Source organism: Myotis lucifugus, unplaced genomic scaffold, assembly GCF_000147115.1.
Source record: "Myotis lucifugus unplaced genomic scaffold, Myoluc2.0 scaffold_238, whole genome shotgun sequence".
NCBI classification, from domain to species: Eukaryota; Metazoa; Chordata; class Mammalia; order Chiroptera; family Vespertilionidae; genus Myotis; species Myotis lucifugus.
The window spans coordinates 201,060-215,313 of NW_005871286.1; the positions used below are offsets into that span (position 1 = coordinate 201,060).

Genomic DNA, 14,254 nt, shown 5'->3' on the forward strand with positions numbered 1-14,254 from the left:
GGGATTCATCAGCTTCTGCAGGACATGGGGTCTCTTACATCTCTTCCCGAGATTGAGTCCAGATCAAGAGTTAGGTGCCAGGAGTGTGCATAAGGATGCTGAAATCTACATGCTGCCTCTGGTTCTCGCAGGGGTCAATGGGGAAGAGCAAGGGTGGCCATCCTGTGCCACAGTCATTACACCCACTCAGCCTTGGTGCTAGGTGGCTGAGAAATATGAGACTTAATTCTGAAATGAGAGTTGCATTTTAGAAATTATCTCAGTATCTTTCATTTCCTCCACCCTCCATATTCTCCTCCTGCCCCAAACCCTAGAGCCTGTTCTTTACGGACAAAAACAAATTTAACCACTTGGTGCTGTCAGGAGTTGGCCTAAGCCTTCCTTCTGCTCAGATCTCCCTGCGCTGACTCATTTCTTTGTAGTGGGGCATCTTACAGCCTCAACCACAGAAACATTTTTGTGCATTTAGATGAGTATCAGCTTTAAGTATATATATATTTATAAAATGAAACCATTATAATCCAATTAGCGCCCACTAGTGCCAGAGAGAACATACGCTTGTTAGGGCCAGCAAACTGAAATGCCTGTAGGGATTGGCAGGTGACTTACAGATGTCCTGAGGATGGATTGAGGGGTGGGAAGCAGGATGGATGTGGGGAAAGGCAATTGCAGTAAGATGCACATTGTAGAATGCAGGTGGTGGGTATTCTCTATAAGATTCTTAAGATTCTTGCAATTCTGTCGTATGTTTGAAAAATTTCACAATAACGGGGGGAAACTCATCAAGTAGTATACATAGATGTATGGACATTTTGTGTGCAAATTAACCCTTGACAAAAAGAGAGAGAGAGGAAAGAATGTGCCTGATAGAGAGGGCTCTTCCCAAGGACACAAATTAAATTGCAGACACTTCTGTGCCTCAGATTTGGCTCAAGGCAGCCAGTTCTGCGGCTCAGACGAAGGTCTAACTCTAAAGGCACCCTAAAGCCAGGTTGCCTAGCTTTGAATCCCAGTTACACCTGTTACTAGCTGTCTCACCTTGGGCAGGTTACTAACCCTTCTAGGCAGTTCCTCAGCTGTCAACTGCATGCAGTTCTTACAAAGATTAAATAAGCTAATAATTATAAAGCACTTAGAAAAGTGCCTGGTGCAAAAGAATTTACAAAAATGTTTAATATTATTTTAATTAAGCCTGAATTTAGTTAGAAGTTAAAAGTGGTCAAGTGCTCTAAAGATGACTAAGCTACACTGGCAGAGCTGGAAAGATAGTAGAATCTTTTCCCCCAGAGGCCTTTAAACATGTTAGCCCCTATTGGGACCAAAAGGTCCCACAAGAAGACCTCTTGAGTGGCTGACCAGCTGCATAAATTGTAGAGAAATTTTCACTGGGGCTCTCTCTTGCATAAAGAACCACGATTTGTTGTATGTGAAAATGCAAGCCGAGTCTCTCTGTGCCATGCGTGTGGTTAGGAATTCAGCCCCCTGACTGATGCGACTTGTTTTCCTCTTGTTAAAAACAGCTGGACTACAAGAAGCTGTACGAAGCCAACAAAGCCCACTGGAGGTGGATCCCTGACCGACCGGACTTCCTCCAGGCCGCCAAGTCCTCCCTGCAGCAAAGCGATGTGAGAGAGAAGAGACACGCCTGAGACAGAAAAGCAATAATTAGTCATGATAACCACCATCGAGGGTGCTAACCTAGCCCATTTGAGATCCAAGGACAGGGGTTGTGGGAGTAGTAGGCCGGCTCAGGAAGCAGACCTGGCCCCAGAGCCTGGCTCCCACAGCTGGGCCCACACACGGATGGTTCGGAGTCCTAAGCGAGGCTGGGGTGGGGCTGGAGGCGAGCAGGCTTGGGGGCCTTGGTCTTGGCCTCGGGGCTGGGAAGGAGGAGCTCAGCAGGAAGTGAGGGGCCAGGAGGCCTCTGCCCCCATTCTGTAGCAAGCCCTCTTCAAGAGGCGGCCTTCTTACGGGTTTGATCAAAAGTTGGCTTTCTCCTGTGCCTGTCCCCCTTTCCCATCTTCCTCTGCCTTTCTTCTGTGACAGTTTGAATACAAGCTGGACCGAGAATTCCTCAAGGGTTGCAAGCTGTCCGTCACCGATGACAAAGACATGGTGCTGGCCCTGAGGAATTCCTTAATAGAAAGTGACGTGAGTACCCGTCCCTTCCATGACACCTAACCCCACTCACAGCCGTCTCCCCAGGGACACCAGGAAAGGACCAGGGCTGCTGCTGTGGGTGTGGGTCCCGGATTAGGACCTGGCATGGCAGAGCAGGGTGGCAACAGCGGGAAGGCATTAAAGCCTGCTGACTGTCTTGACCGCTCTCGCACCAGGAGAGAACTCACACAGCAAGAATCAGGAATCTGAGGCCCGGGTGGGTTCCAATGGGAAACTAATTCACATTTGTGGGCGCCCATTCTTCCTGTGCTGCACTTTCCTCGTCTGGAAAGGAGGAATAACAGTGCCTCCCGGACTTTGGGGGGCGGGGGAGGGGAGGAGACGAGGAGGGGGAAATGACATATTTGAAAGTGCTTTGAACTAGGCTATATGTATAAAGATTCATCTCAAGCCCCATTTTGATTATTATTAAAATCTAACCTCACTTGCAAGACATAAAGAAAATCATGACTGCATATTTCCCAAGATTTCCAAACATCACGTCTTGTGTTGAGTTTCATGTTCCCCCGGTGTCAACCATGCTGTTCCCCCAGCTCTGTCTGGTGACCTGGGAGCTTAATAAAAATATGCAGGAGACCCAGAGGAGCTAACAACACGCTTTCTTCACCCCCGCAGCTGAAATACAAAGAGAAACATGTCAAGGAGAGAGGAAGCTGCCACGCTGTGCCCGACACTCCTCAGATCCTCCTGGCAAAGGCTGTCAGCCACCTGGTGTCCGAGGTACCCCTCCCGCTGCCGTGGGCTCTGCTTTCCTCTCGGGCTCACGCCCAGCCAGACGCTCTAACACTTGCTGTGGGTTCCCTCAGAACAAGTATAAGGACTACGTGAAGAAGCACTTGGCCCAGGGCTCGTACACGACGCTGCCGGAGACCCCGAACACTATTCGCGTCAAGGAAGTGACCAAGCATGTCAGCGATGTGAGTGACAGCCCCAGGGCACTGGGCAGCAGCTGGGCCCCTTGACCTTAGGCTCCAGCCAGACCGAAAGCTGCCGTTTTGCTTACAAACGCCTTCCTTTATGTCATTTTGTTCTTACCATCAACACCTGTCTGTGATCACAATTTTGAACTCTGGTTAAAAGGACAACTTATTATGTATCCAATTATGGCAACTATGGCAGATGTGGGTTTTGCCAAGGGTCATGTTATCTAGCAATATAAGCTGTTGTTAACCTAGTGCTGATAAGGGAAGAAAAGATCGCTAATGGAGATTGGCCTCTCCTACCATTAAACTGCTAAACAATTTTAGAGAAGCAAACCACCTCTGTATCTTGGTAATCTCTGCCTACTATGGCCTAATCAATAATACATTAATAATCATGATATCCTAGTTTATGAGCCCTACATCGTTCCATCTGTTTTAAAAAGGTAGAAATGATGCATGACAGAGCTTAAGTTCCCTGTGGTCATTTCTCCAAAGATTGGTGTGTGGTTCCAGTGCTGGGCTATGGGACAGAGATGACAGGGAAGAGCTAGAATATGGACCGAGAGACCCGGGTTCCAGACAGGTCCAAAACGGGGAGCCGGGGGTTTCCCTGGACATCGTCTCAAAGTTCTTCAAGTAAATCAATCCTGTTCCCAGCTTTCCCCGCTCACATATGTAATTCCGGCTCTTTTCAGACAAATTACAAAAAGAAGTTTGTCAAGGAGAAAGGGAAATCCAACTACTCCATCATGATGGAGCCCCCAGACGTGAAACATGCCATGGAAGTGGCCAAGAAGCAGAGTGACGTAAGTTTCTCCTCTCGACACTCTTTGGGGGCCCACTGAGCCCGTGGATTTCAAATTGGTGCATGCTGGTTCCGGTCACCCTAACTTCTGTGTCTTCTAGTTTAATAAACATGGTGGTGAGATTAGTTTGGTTTTAATAAAAAGTCCCTTGTACTTAATGAGGACTTTGGAAGGATAGCATGTCTCTCAAAGGAGTGAACTTTTTTCCCCCCAAATATAAAGGTTGCTTACAGAAAAGATGCCAAAGAAAACCTGCATTACACCACAGTGGCTGATCGGCCCGACATCAAGAAGGCCACGCAGGCAGCCAAGCAGGCCAGTGAGGTAAAGATGTGATTAACATGTACCTGATCCCCAAGGGCCACACCACCGAGGATGTATTGCCCATTTTGGTTTCCTTTGATGCAGGTGGAGTACAGAGCCAAGCACCGGAAGGAGGGCAGCCATGGGTTAAGCATGCTTGGTCGTCCAGACATTGAAATGGCCAAGAAGGCAGCCAAGCTGAGCAGCCAGGTAACGCAGATGGGCAAGAGGCGGCTCTAACATGAAAAGATTAGCTTTGAAACGTACCAGAACACGTGTGTTAAGGACCATCTTTCTTGTTTATGGCTAACATCTCCAGGCCTTTCTTTTTCTCCACTTTTCCATTTATGGGTATGTGTCTAGGGGTGTTTGAGTGCTTAGCTATTTTCATGTGATAAGAATATCAGCTCCAGAGTTCCTCTTGGAACTTGTCTGTAGACATGGGAGGTTACATCCCAAGGGCTTAATTCATACTTAACTCACCTGTGAGGTCTTGTTAACATGCAAGTGTCTAGAATCCAACCAGATGCAGTAACCTTTATTCTTTCATTCAACGTACATATATGAAGTGCCTGCGCTAGGACCTAGGGAAGATGTCCTCATACTATAGATCCATGGATAAGTAAGTACCATAGGGGTGACAAACGTTTGATCAAGGTATGCACAGGGTGCTGAGGGGGAATGCTTCATTTTAGCAGATTTGATATTATTGAGAAGATGGACTCAGAAATGTGTTGCTCAAACCTAATTGCCACGTTACCTAATTTCCCTTGTTAGACCAATTATCTATAATACTCCTGAGTTATGACAGGTTTTCAGACTTCAGCTCAGAGACTCCATGACCCACCATCAGCTCTTTCAGAGAGCAAGTCTTAGTCCTGTAGGACTTGAGCTCAAGAATATCTTATTTCTCCTCCAATTTAGAGGTCCTACCTTCTTCATTGTCTGTTCTCTCAAGTATTTGTTTAAAGAAACAGGTTTGGGATACATTTGGTTGTTTTATGTATGACTTTCAGCAATAGCACACATGGGATACCAATCTTTTGGAAGGTATAAAGTGGTAATATCAAGGGACAAAACAAGCCATAATGATGATGAAGAGACAAGGTTCAGATGCCTGATGACAAGCAAATATGACTTTTTAAGTTTTTTAATGTAATACTCCTATGCAATGTTTTATTATAAATTAATGGAATTGTGTAAGCATTTGAGACAAAAATATGAAATCGCCAACAAAAAAAAGTATAATCTCTAAGAGTAATGAAATGTAACAAGAACTTTCTAATGCAAAAATTTTTAATATGTTTTTAAATTCCCAAGGTAATACCATTATCAAGTTAAAAACAAAGAAATGACTTTGCATGTTGACATTTTGAAGACTTTGCTGTATTTAAACATCAAGAGGCTCATATTCCTAATTCTAAGTGAAAGCTATGATATGGAGAATGAGACCCAACCAGATCCTTTTATGAGTTCACCTTCCTGCGTTTACTTTCTGTGAAAGGCTTGCCTCTGCATTTACAGCTTCCTGGTGTGACCCCCTGGCCCAATAGGTTTTCCCCTATAGGTGGGCCCTCCCCATTCTGACTTTGCTGTCTTGCTGGCACTCTAGGCAGACTACCTCAAAGGCCAAAGGAGAGGACACGGGCACGGCGCCGCATCTTATGACACCCTTATGATGAGGCATCTTAAGAAAGTTAATGCACTCATGAGTGATGTAAGACTGGCACCGGCAAGCCAAGATCTCTGTCTTCCTCTTTTTCTTGTCGACTTTCCTAGCCTTGGTCAGGGGACTGACTGACCAAGTTGCACTCTTTCCTGTTGATTTTGTGTCGGCATGTGTAGAATGCTATGGAAATTTGTTAAAGAGTATACTTTTGCACACACCCATCTTTTCATGCATGAAGCTTGCCCTCTGGAACATGCCACTTGGAGTAGGAAGATAGACTAGACTCAGACATGGCTTCCCAGTATATTTTGAGTTGCTGACAAAGATCAAATGAAAAGATGAAATGAAAACAGATGAAGAATCTCATCTCCCACCACACAAAGAAAACCTCTGCTGATGGCCATTGTTGATGTTTAATACATTTGAGATTGGCACTTAATACAGTCTCTCTGTTCGGGCATACTATGAACTCATAGTTCTTTCACCCTCTGTTTTACAGTCTTAATAGCGAGAAGTTTTCTAATTCTTGGGCCTATTCTTCAGTCTTTACAAGTACCAATTCCTTGATAAGGAGCTGAACAGTAAGATCTCAGACCTTTAATTATATTAAATTTTGAAAGAATAATTGATTTGAAAATATTTCCTATACCACATCCATATAAGCCAATATCTGAGCCTGATGGGATTATAAATGCTGGTGTTACACTTGACAATACATGGCATTGCATGGTTGCCTCTCAGGTTCCATGATTAACAAGAAAAAGAAGTCTTTACCATTCCGTAATGCACATGTATTTAGTTTTACTGTACTCACTGCCTAGTCCAATGCCAGGAATTTACTATACTTACTGCCTAGTCCCAGAATTCCTGGAGTCCTGAATCTGATGTGTGTCCATATCTTCCAAAATGTAGTAAGTAATTCTTAAGAAGATCCAGTTAAAAAGGAAGTTTGTTTTGTGCTGAACTCAGATTTATAATAGTTGTTTTCAAGGTTACATTTGCTTGGGGGGGTCTTTCTGTGGGAAAGGGAGGCATAGATTTTTTTAATGAAAAAGTTGAAAATTTAAGTTTACTTGAAACTAACAGAAGAAAAAGATACTGAAGCAAGACCAATGGATTTGCTGCTCGTTAAGGAAATATTTCTTCAGAAAGAAGTTATTTCCTAAAAGACAGAAAGAGGAATCTGACATACTTCTAAAAGAAGCAGATTTTATTTTTCTCTGAGAATCTGGGCCTTTGCAATTCTTCCTCCTCGGTCTGACTCTGGGCATCTGGTTCACTTTGCCTTTCTGCGTTTCACAGCTCTTGGGATCAACCCCTGCCTTACGGGTTTCTATATCCCTTACAAGAAGCTTCCTTTTGGTCCAGGCACCAGCTCATGACCTATGACTTTCTTTAGCAGGCCTCTCATTTCTTTATTTTGAGAACGAATTTTTTTTCAGAGAGGAGCCAGTTATTTACACTTCCTTTTCCTTTTATGTTGTGTTTCTCCTCTTCCTTTCTGTATCTGTCTCCATGTGCCTGCATCACGTGGTACTGTTCTGCATGCTTGTTTTTCCCTATGCATTTCCACCGTAGGTTTATTCAAAAGAAGTGAGTGTCAGCTTTGTGGATGCATTTCCTCTGAGGTGGCAGATGTCCTTGTTCTTAGCATTTGAGTGGTCTCTTTTGTGTCTGTCCTGCTGAATATGTAAAGTGGTGGGGAAGTGAAGTAACATGATGAAGCATGAGGGGGTGCTGCTTTTAAATGTCTACAGAGTAAAATGTCGGTGTGAGTGAGTCCTAGGGTGCTAAATGAATGGGCGAGTCTTTCACCTTACCAATAACAGAAATTCTAGATTTTCCAGAGAGTCAAATATTGCCCTTTTAGCTGGCTAGCATCTAGAGAGAGCTCATTTTTCATTCTTCTTAGAGTGAACAACTAGGGGACTTAATCCTATAATACTCTTGACAAAGGCATTAGTCTGTCTTTTGTAAGGACATGTTCATGTTTCAATTTATCCTGTTGAATTTTCTTATAAATAAAACATCTTCTTTAGCTATTTTACCTAGGCATAATGACTGTTTCTTCCTTTCATTCCATCAAATACATTTATTGAGCAACTATTAGTGCCAGGCATTATGCTTATTTTTTAAAATTGAAGTACTTTAGTTTTTTGCATTGTCGTAGTGCTATGAACCTAAAAGTATATTTAATCCTATTTTCTCATTATTCTAAAGTAGCTCACTTTTTTCTTCTAGTCTGAAATGATGTAGAAGCCATTAATTCCTAAACTTTGTTCTCTTTACTCAAAAGCTATGCCATTTTTTTTGCCAAGTTTAAAAAATTAAGATGATGTAGCCCAAGTACTATTTTAAAATAACAACAAATTCTCCTAACTTAAGAGGTGCCTGACATCTCATACTTCTGATCATTGACAATCCCTCTTGGGACTCCTTGAAACAGGTCTAAAATGCTTTCAGCTTGTCTAGTTAGGAGGGCCAAGTTGCTCCAAATCAAATACATCAGCTCACTTCTCTGAATTTAGCCTAATGCATTTTCCTTTTATTTTTGTTTTGCATTAAAAAGAGGTGATCATCTTTCGTCACTCTGGCTAATCTGAAAATGATTAGCCAGAGCGATGAAAGATGGCAAATACAATTTCACTGGATCTTATTCTTGATTGACTGTTGTCCCAACCTAATTACCATAATGCCCCTTTCCCTATTAAAAGAGTCCTAGTTTGGATAATAAATTATTTGATCACTTTATGCATAACATGTTTTTTTCATTTATATTTTTTCCAATTCACAGTCCTCAATTTAATTTATGTTCAGGAATAATTTGGATTTTTGCATTTGCTGTTAGATTAAATACCGAGAAAATTTCGACAAAGAGAAGGGCAAGACACCAAAATACAATCCAAAAGACAGCCAGCTCTACAAAGTCATGAAAGATGCTAACAATCTCGCAAGTGAGGTATGTTTTTTAAATTGTGGTAAAATATATAACATGAAATTTGTCATCCAACTATTTTTCCAGATATTAGTTACACTCACAATTTTGTCCAGCTACCACCATGATTTCCAAAACTTTTTTATCACCTCCAAATAGAAACTCTATATTAAGCAAAAAACTCTCCATTCCCCTCACTGGTAATCCCTAAGCTACTTTGCATTCCAATGAATTTGCCTATTAGAGATTTCATATAAGTGGAATCATACAATATTTGTCTCTTTGTCTGGCTGATTTCACCCACATAATGTTTTCAAGGTTCATCCATGTTGTAATGTGTATCCAGAATTTCATTTCTTCTTATGGCTAAATAATATTCCATTGTATGTATAAACATTCTGTTTATTCATTCACCTGTTGATGAATTATGTTGTTTCCACTTTTTGGCTACATGACTAAGACACGGTTTTTCATCACCATCTCCAGCATTTGTTTCTGGATGAGTCTTACTATGGTTTCCACTCGTACTGTTTACTATCCTCTATTTACATAATACCCTTTTCCCTCTTAACATACAGGTTAAATATAAGGCTGACCTCAAGAAACTTCACAAACCTGTGACTGACATGAAGGAATCTCTGATAATGAATCATGTCCTGAATACAAGCCAACTCGCCAGTTCTGTAAGCTCAGTCGTTTGCTCCAGAATCAGCTTGTTTTAGCCAATCGCAGCTAAATTCCTCCTCTGAGCTCACACGCCTCTAACTTCTCTGCTACTGACACCCTAGGTTGATTGAAAACCTCCACTCTTGTTTGAGTGCCTTCTTCTAAATTACCACCGTAACTACCACCTCTCCACTGACCATAACACCTCCCAGAATATAAGAAAATGCTTTTATTTTTTAGAATATTTAAACTTTTTTTCAATTAACCAATCTCTTTCCTCCTTTAAAGGACCTCTTTCACTTTTCACTCTTAAGCCCACTTCGAATACGCCGTATGCCCTAAGTGTGTACAACCTGTATTACCTGACAAAGCTGACGGTGGATCTCCAGCCTTTAAAGCTGTTTCTTACCCCCCTAGTTGGCATGTGCTCATTGTAACGTGGCCTTGCTCCTGCTGCTGTGTACATGTCTAATCCAAAGAGGAAACATAGGAAGGCCACGCAGCTTTAACATCCACGTGCCTTTTTGCCACCTTCCCCTCAGTACCAGTACAAGAAGAAGTATGAGAAGAGTAAAGGCCACTACCACACCATCCCCGACAACCTGGAGCAGCTGCACCTAAAGGAGGCCACGGAATTGCAGAGCATTGTAAGTTGATCAAGACTGACCTTTTCCCTGACGCTCATCGTCTACAGTGTCAAAAGCTTGCATGGATTCCCCCCAGGGTAGTAGTGACAGTTCCGGTAACTACAGCTTGAGAAAATGTCCATAGATACAGGGGCTTTGAACTTCGTAACATTTTGAAACAACTGTTTATGTCATCAGTGATAACAGCATCAACATGTATTGGAGAAACAGTACAATGTGTGTGAGTCAGGTTACTGACTGGGACTGGAAGCATAAGATTATGTTACCAAGGGGAACAAAGCCCTTACAATGACCCCAATGTGCCCCCATGAGCCTGCCCTGCAAGTTAAGAAACAATGGATGATAAGAAGACTTGGGAAGATTTTAAGCAGATAAGTGATATGATCAGACCTACCAATGAAGTAGTCTCTGGGTATATTAGAAATTGTAATATTTGCAAATAATGAAGGAAAGAATTGAGAGAAGGATCTTGCTGTCACATGTCCTCCTATATTACAAATTCAGCTTTATTAAGGTCCTGGTTGGGCATTAACCACAAGGGCTAAATTACTAGAAATATCCCCACGTCATCCATAAAGTAGCACTGCCCCCAGGCCTCAATGATGTGTTGTTATAATAAAAAGAGCTGACATTGGGCATTGCCACTAAGACACTGCATGAACAAGGACCTCTGACTTTCATCCCATGAGGCTAAAGGGATTGTGTTTGTAAAATAGTGTTGGGGGTTTTTAGAGGATGTCAGGTTTATTAGTAAGTCAGTCAACATGTAAACTAATTTTTATTTTTATACCAACTTATGTTGGTTGCATTACATATGTGACTGGTTATGACCTAGAAAGAGTTTTTAACCTATGAAGTTGCATGCATTATCCATCAAATCAAGACCCCAGTTGTCTGATAACAATTCTTATGAAAGAAAAACTGGAGATTTTTAAAAATCAGAAGTATTGACTAATGCCAGGGTTAAAATGTTCACATCTATACATATCAGATCTTGGCCAACCTTATCTATGGGGGATCTTCCCATGCGTTTTCTTGCCTCAATATTTCATTCTGCTGATCCTTCTGCAGTGATTCTTTTGTCTCCATGAGTTGAACACACATCCTGATTATGCCTTGCAGACAGAAATGGTGTTTTTCCCCGTTGGCAACAAAAAAGTTCTGGATCTGTCTTGAGTGGCAGAGATGCCACCCAATTGGACATAATGTGTCAATTGAAAAATACTATCCTTAAACTGGAATCTGTCTACAAATTGACCCGAGGAGGGATAGCTAATAAGGCTTTTCATCACTAGGTGAAATACAAAGAAAAGTATGAAAAGGAACGAGGAAAGCCCATGTTGGACTTTGAAACACCAACGTACCTCACCGCCAAAGAATCTCAGCAGATGCAGAGTGGGGTAAGTCCTACGCAAACACACCACACAGCAAACACACCCTCAACCTGATGAAAACATGCTCTGCTCACAAACGTATCCAGCTTTCAATTATCCCACAGTAGTAGATGATGGGATGCTCTACCATATGATCTCTAAAATCCTATGGTTTAGTTATCAAAAATGTTCTGAACAGTAAAATTTACCACATATGTCTTATTTTAACTATCATTTTCATAGAAATAGAACACAGTAAACTATTGCTAATACTGAAATTATATTGAATATAATATAATTTTTTTTCATGAGTGAAACATTCCCTCTGCATAGACTTACCATCAGCTTTGGATTGCTCTTCTCTCTCTCGCTCTCTTTCCTTTTTTCTTAATTAATTTATTTTTTATATGTTTTTACTTATTTTAAAGAGGAAGGGAGAGAGTGAGAGAGATAGAAACATCAATGATGAGAGAGAATCATTGATTGGCTGCCTCCTGCATGCCCCCTACTGGGGATCAAACCTGCAACTGGGCATGTACCCTTGACCAGAATCGAACCTAGGACCCTTCAGTCCACAGGCCAACGCTCTACCCTCTGAGCAACTGGCTAGGGCTGGACCGCTCTTCTCTTGATACGTAGCCCCAAGCCAAACAAAAGAAGATTAGTGATCAAGGTGTTTATCAAAACATCAAAAGTCAAGGTGCCATAATTCCTATTTTAGAAATGTTAGCAGAGGCATCTAAAAATAATTTTGTCCACATAATCTATTTAGTGATTAAAAATAATAGATCATGATTATGAAAAATGTCAAGTTTGTATCTGGTGATCTCAGGCTCTCCTTCCTCTGGGTTGTTTTATTTTTTTCCCTTGAGTTGCTTACTTCTAATTCAGAAGTAAAATCTTTTGTTGCCTTAAGAAAAATGTCATCAGGAGAGATGACAGTGGATTCCTGGGTCCTTCCCTCTGCTCTCATGGAGGACCAGCCCCAGTCACATTTCCTTGAGACCATTTGCTCTAGACAAAGTATTTCCAGAAAAATCAGACATGTTTTAAGTATGTGACCATCAGCAGAACTATGACCAAGTTAAGAGGCCAACATAGAAAGAAAATGTAATATCTTCTTAAGATTGAGACATCCTATATAGTAATCCTATATAATAAAAGTGTAATATGCAAATAGACCAAACAGCGGAATGATGGGTTGGGGGGGCGGGGCTAGTGAGCAAGCGGCGCCAGGCCAGCCAAGGCGCATGCCAGCGGGCAGAGGGAGGGGACGGCGATGGGGGCGGGGGGAGGGCAGCGGTGACCAGTGGCCGCGGAAGGGCAATGGAGGGTGGGGGTGGCGGGGCTGGCCACTCGCTGGCCGGCGCCATCCTCTGATTGGCCCGCCTGGTTACCTCCCACAGAGGGAGGCCAGACTGCAGCTTAGACCTGCTCCCCATGGGTAGTGGGCCTAAGCCATCAGTTGGACATCCCCTGAGGACTCCCAGACTGCAAGAGGGTGCAGGCCGGGCTGAGGGACTCCCCCCTCTACGTACATGAATTTTCATGCACCGGGTCTCTAGTTAAATAATAATAACGTGTCTTTTTCTTAACTTGTTCTTTCTTCCTACTCACATTAGAAAGAATACAGGAAAGAATATGATGAGTCCATCAAAGGCAGAAACCTGACTGGCCTGGAGGTCACACCAGCTTCATTACATGCCAAATATGCAACCAAAATAATCAGCGAGGTAGTGCCCAGTTGGTCTTTTCTTTCCCTCTTGATCCAAATAACTGCACTAATGCCACTTTCACCACCTTCCGCCATTTTAACCAACACCTAACTTTGTGGATTTCGAGTTGGGTTCACATTTGGTCACCTAATCTATGATCCATGTTCATTCTTCTGATATTTTAATTGAGTACCAAATAAAATGTGCTTACCTTACCATCCTATTAATTTCTAGTTTTTATTGAATATTCCATATTAACTGATGAAGCTTATACCCTGCTTTTATTGATATCTTTATTTACTAAATTGCAACTGTTTAAAATTGAAAGGGCTTTTTATCTTTGGGGATTTTGACCCTTTACCTGAGAAGAGCAATCCAGGCTTTCTGGTCATCATTGCTGCTTTTATTTTGTGATACAGAAAGAGTACAGGAGAGATCTAGAGGAAAGCATCCGTGGGAAGGGTCTCCATGAGATGGAAGATACTCCCGACATGATAAGAGCAAAGAATGCCACTCAAATCCTCAATGAGGTGGGTCCCCAGCCAACTGCATGCACATAATTCACAGCCAAGATACACACACACACAAATCCAAAGAGATGAAAAGAGAGTTTTTGAATTTCAAATTCCATATCCAACATGATTACTACCATTAAATAAAATATATCTTAATTTCTAATGAGTTGATATCATAGCAATCTGTGTCTGTAGTGGCCATCACTATCCTAACCTATTATTTATCTAATATTATTCATCTTGATCCATTTGGTGTGCTCATTTAAATAAAAACACCAAATGGGAGTGGTGTGCTCTAGGTTTAATCCTAGTTGTTACCAAACCAGATTTAAAATTTGCTTTATAATTAATTTTCTAAATAAAAGATGCTGAAGTGTTCAAAAAGAGGCCTTAAAATGGATTTTGGTGGTCACCACTGCATCCTACCATAGGGAAAGATGAACATTAGCAACTAAGGTCGCATGTTATGTGGATTTATAGTCACTCTGTACATTTTTTATTTCATCATGGAAGTAAGGAAA

The 14,254-nt window shown here is 41.9% G+C and overlaps 1 protein-coding gene across 1 annotated transcript in view; it reads left to right on the forward strand.

The window, feature by feature from the left end:
- NEB (nebulin) overlaps positions 1 to 14,254 on the forward strand; it is a 192,085-nt gene that overhangs the window by 155,393 nt on the left and 22,438 nt on the right. The window contains 13 exon segments of the mRNA XM_023762218.1: positions 1,521 to 1,625; positions 2,047 to 2,151; positions 2,797 to 2,901; positions 2,988 to 3,098; positions 3,800 to 3,910; positions 4,133 to 4,234; positions 4,319 to 4,423; positions 8,731 to 8,841; positions 9,396 to 9,500; positions 10,026 to 10,130; positions 11,426 to 11,530; positions 13,126 to 13,236; positions 13,638 to 13,748. Of these exon segments, the coding sequence (XP_023617986.1) occupies positions 1,521 to 1,625; positions 2,047 to 2,151; positions 2,797 to 2,901; positions 2,988 to 3,098; positions 3,800 to 3,910; positions 4,133 to 4,234; positions 4,319 to 4,423; positions 8,731 to 8,841; positions 9,396 to 9,500; positions 10,026 to 10,130; positions 11,426 to 11,530; positions 13,126 to 13,236; positions 13,638 to 13,748 (1,392 nt within the window).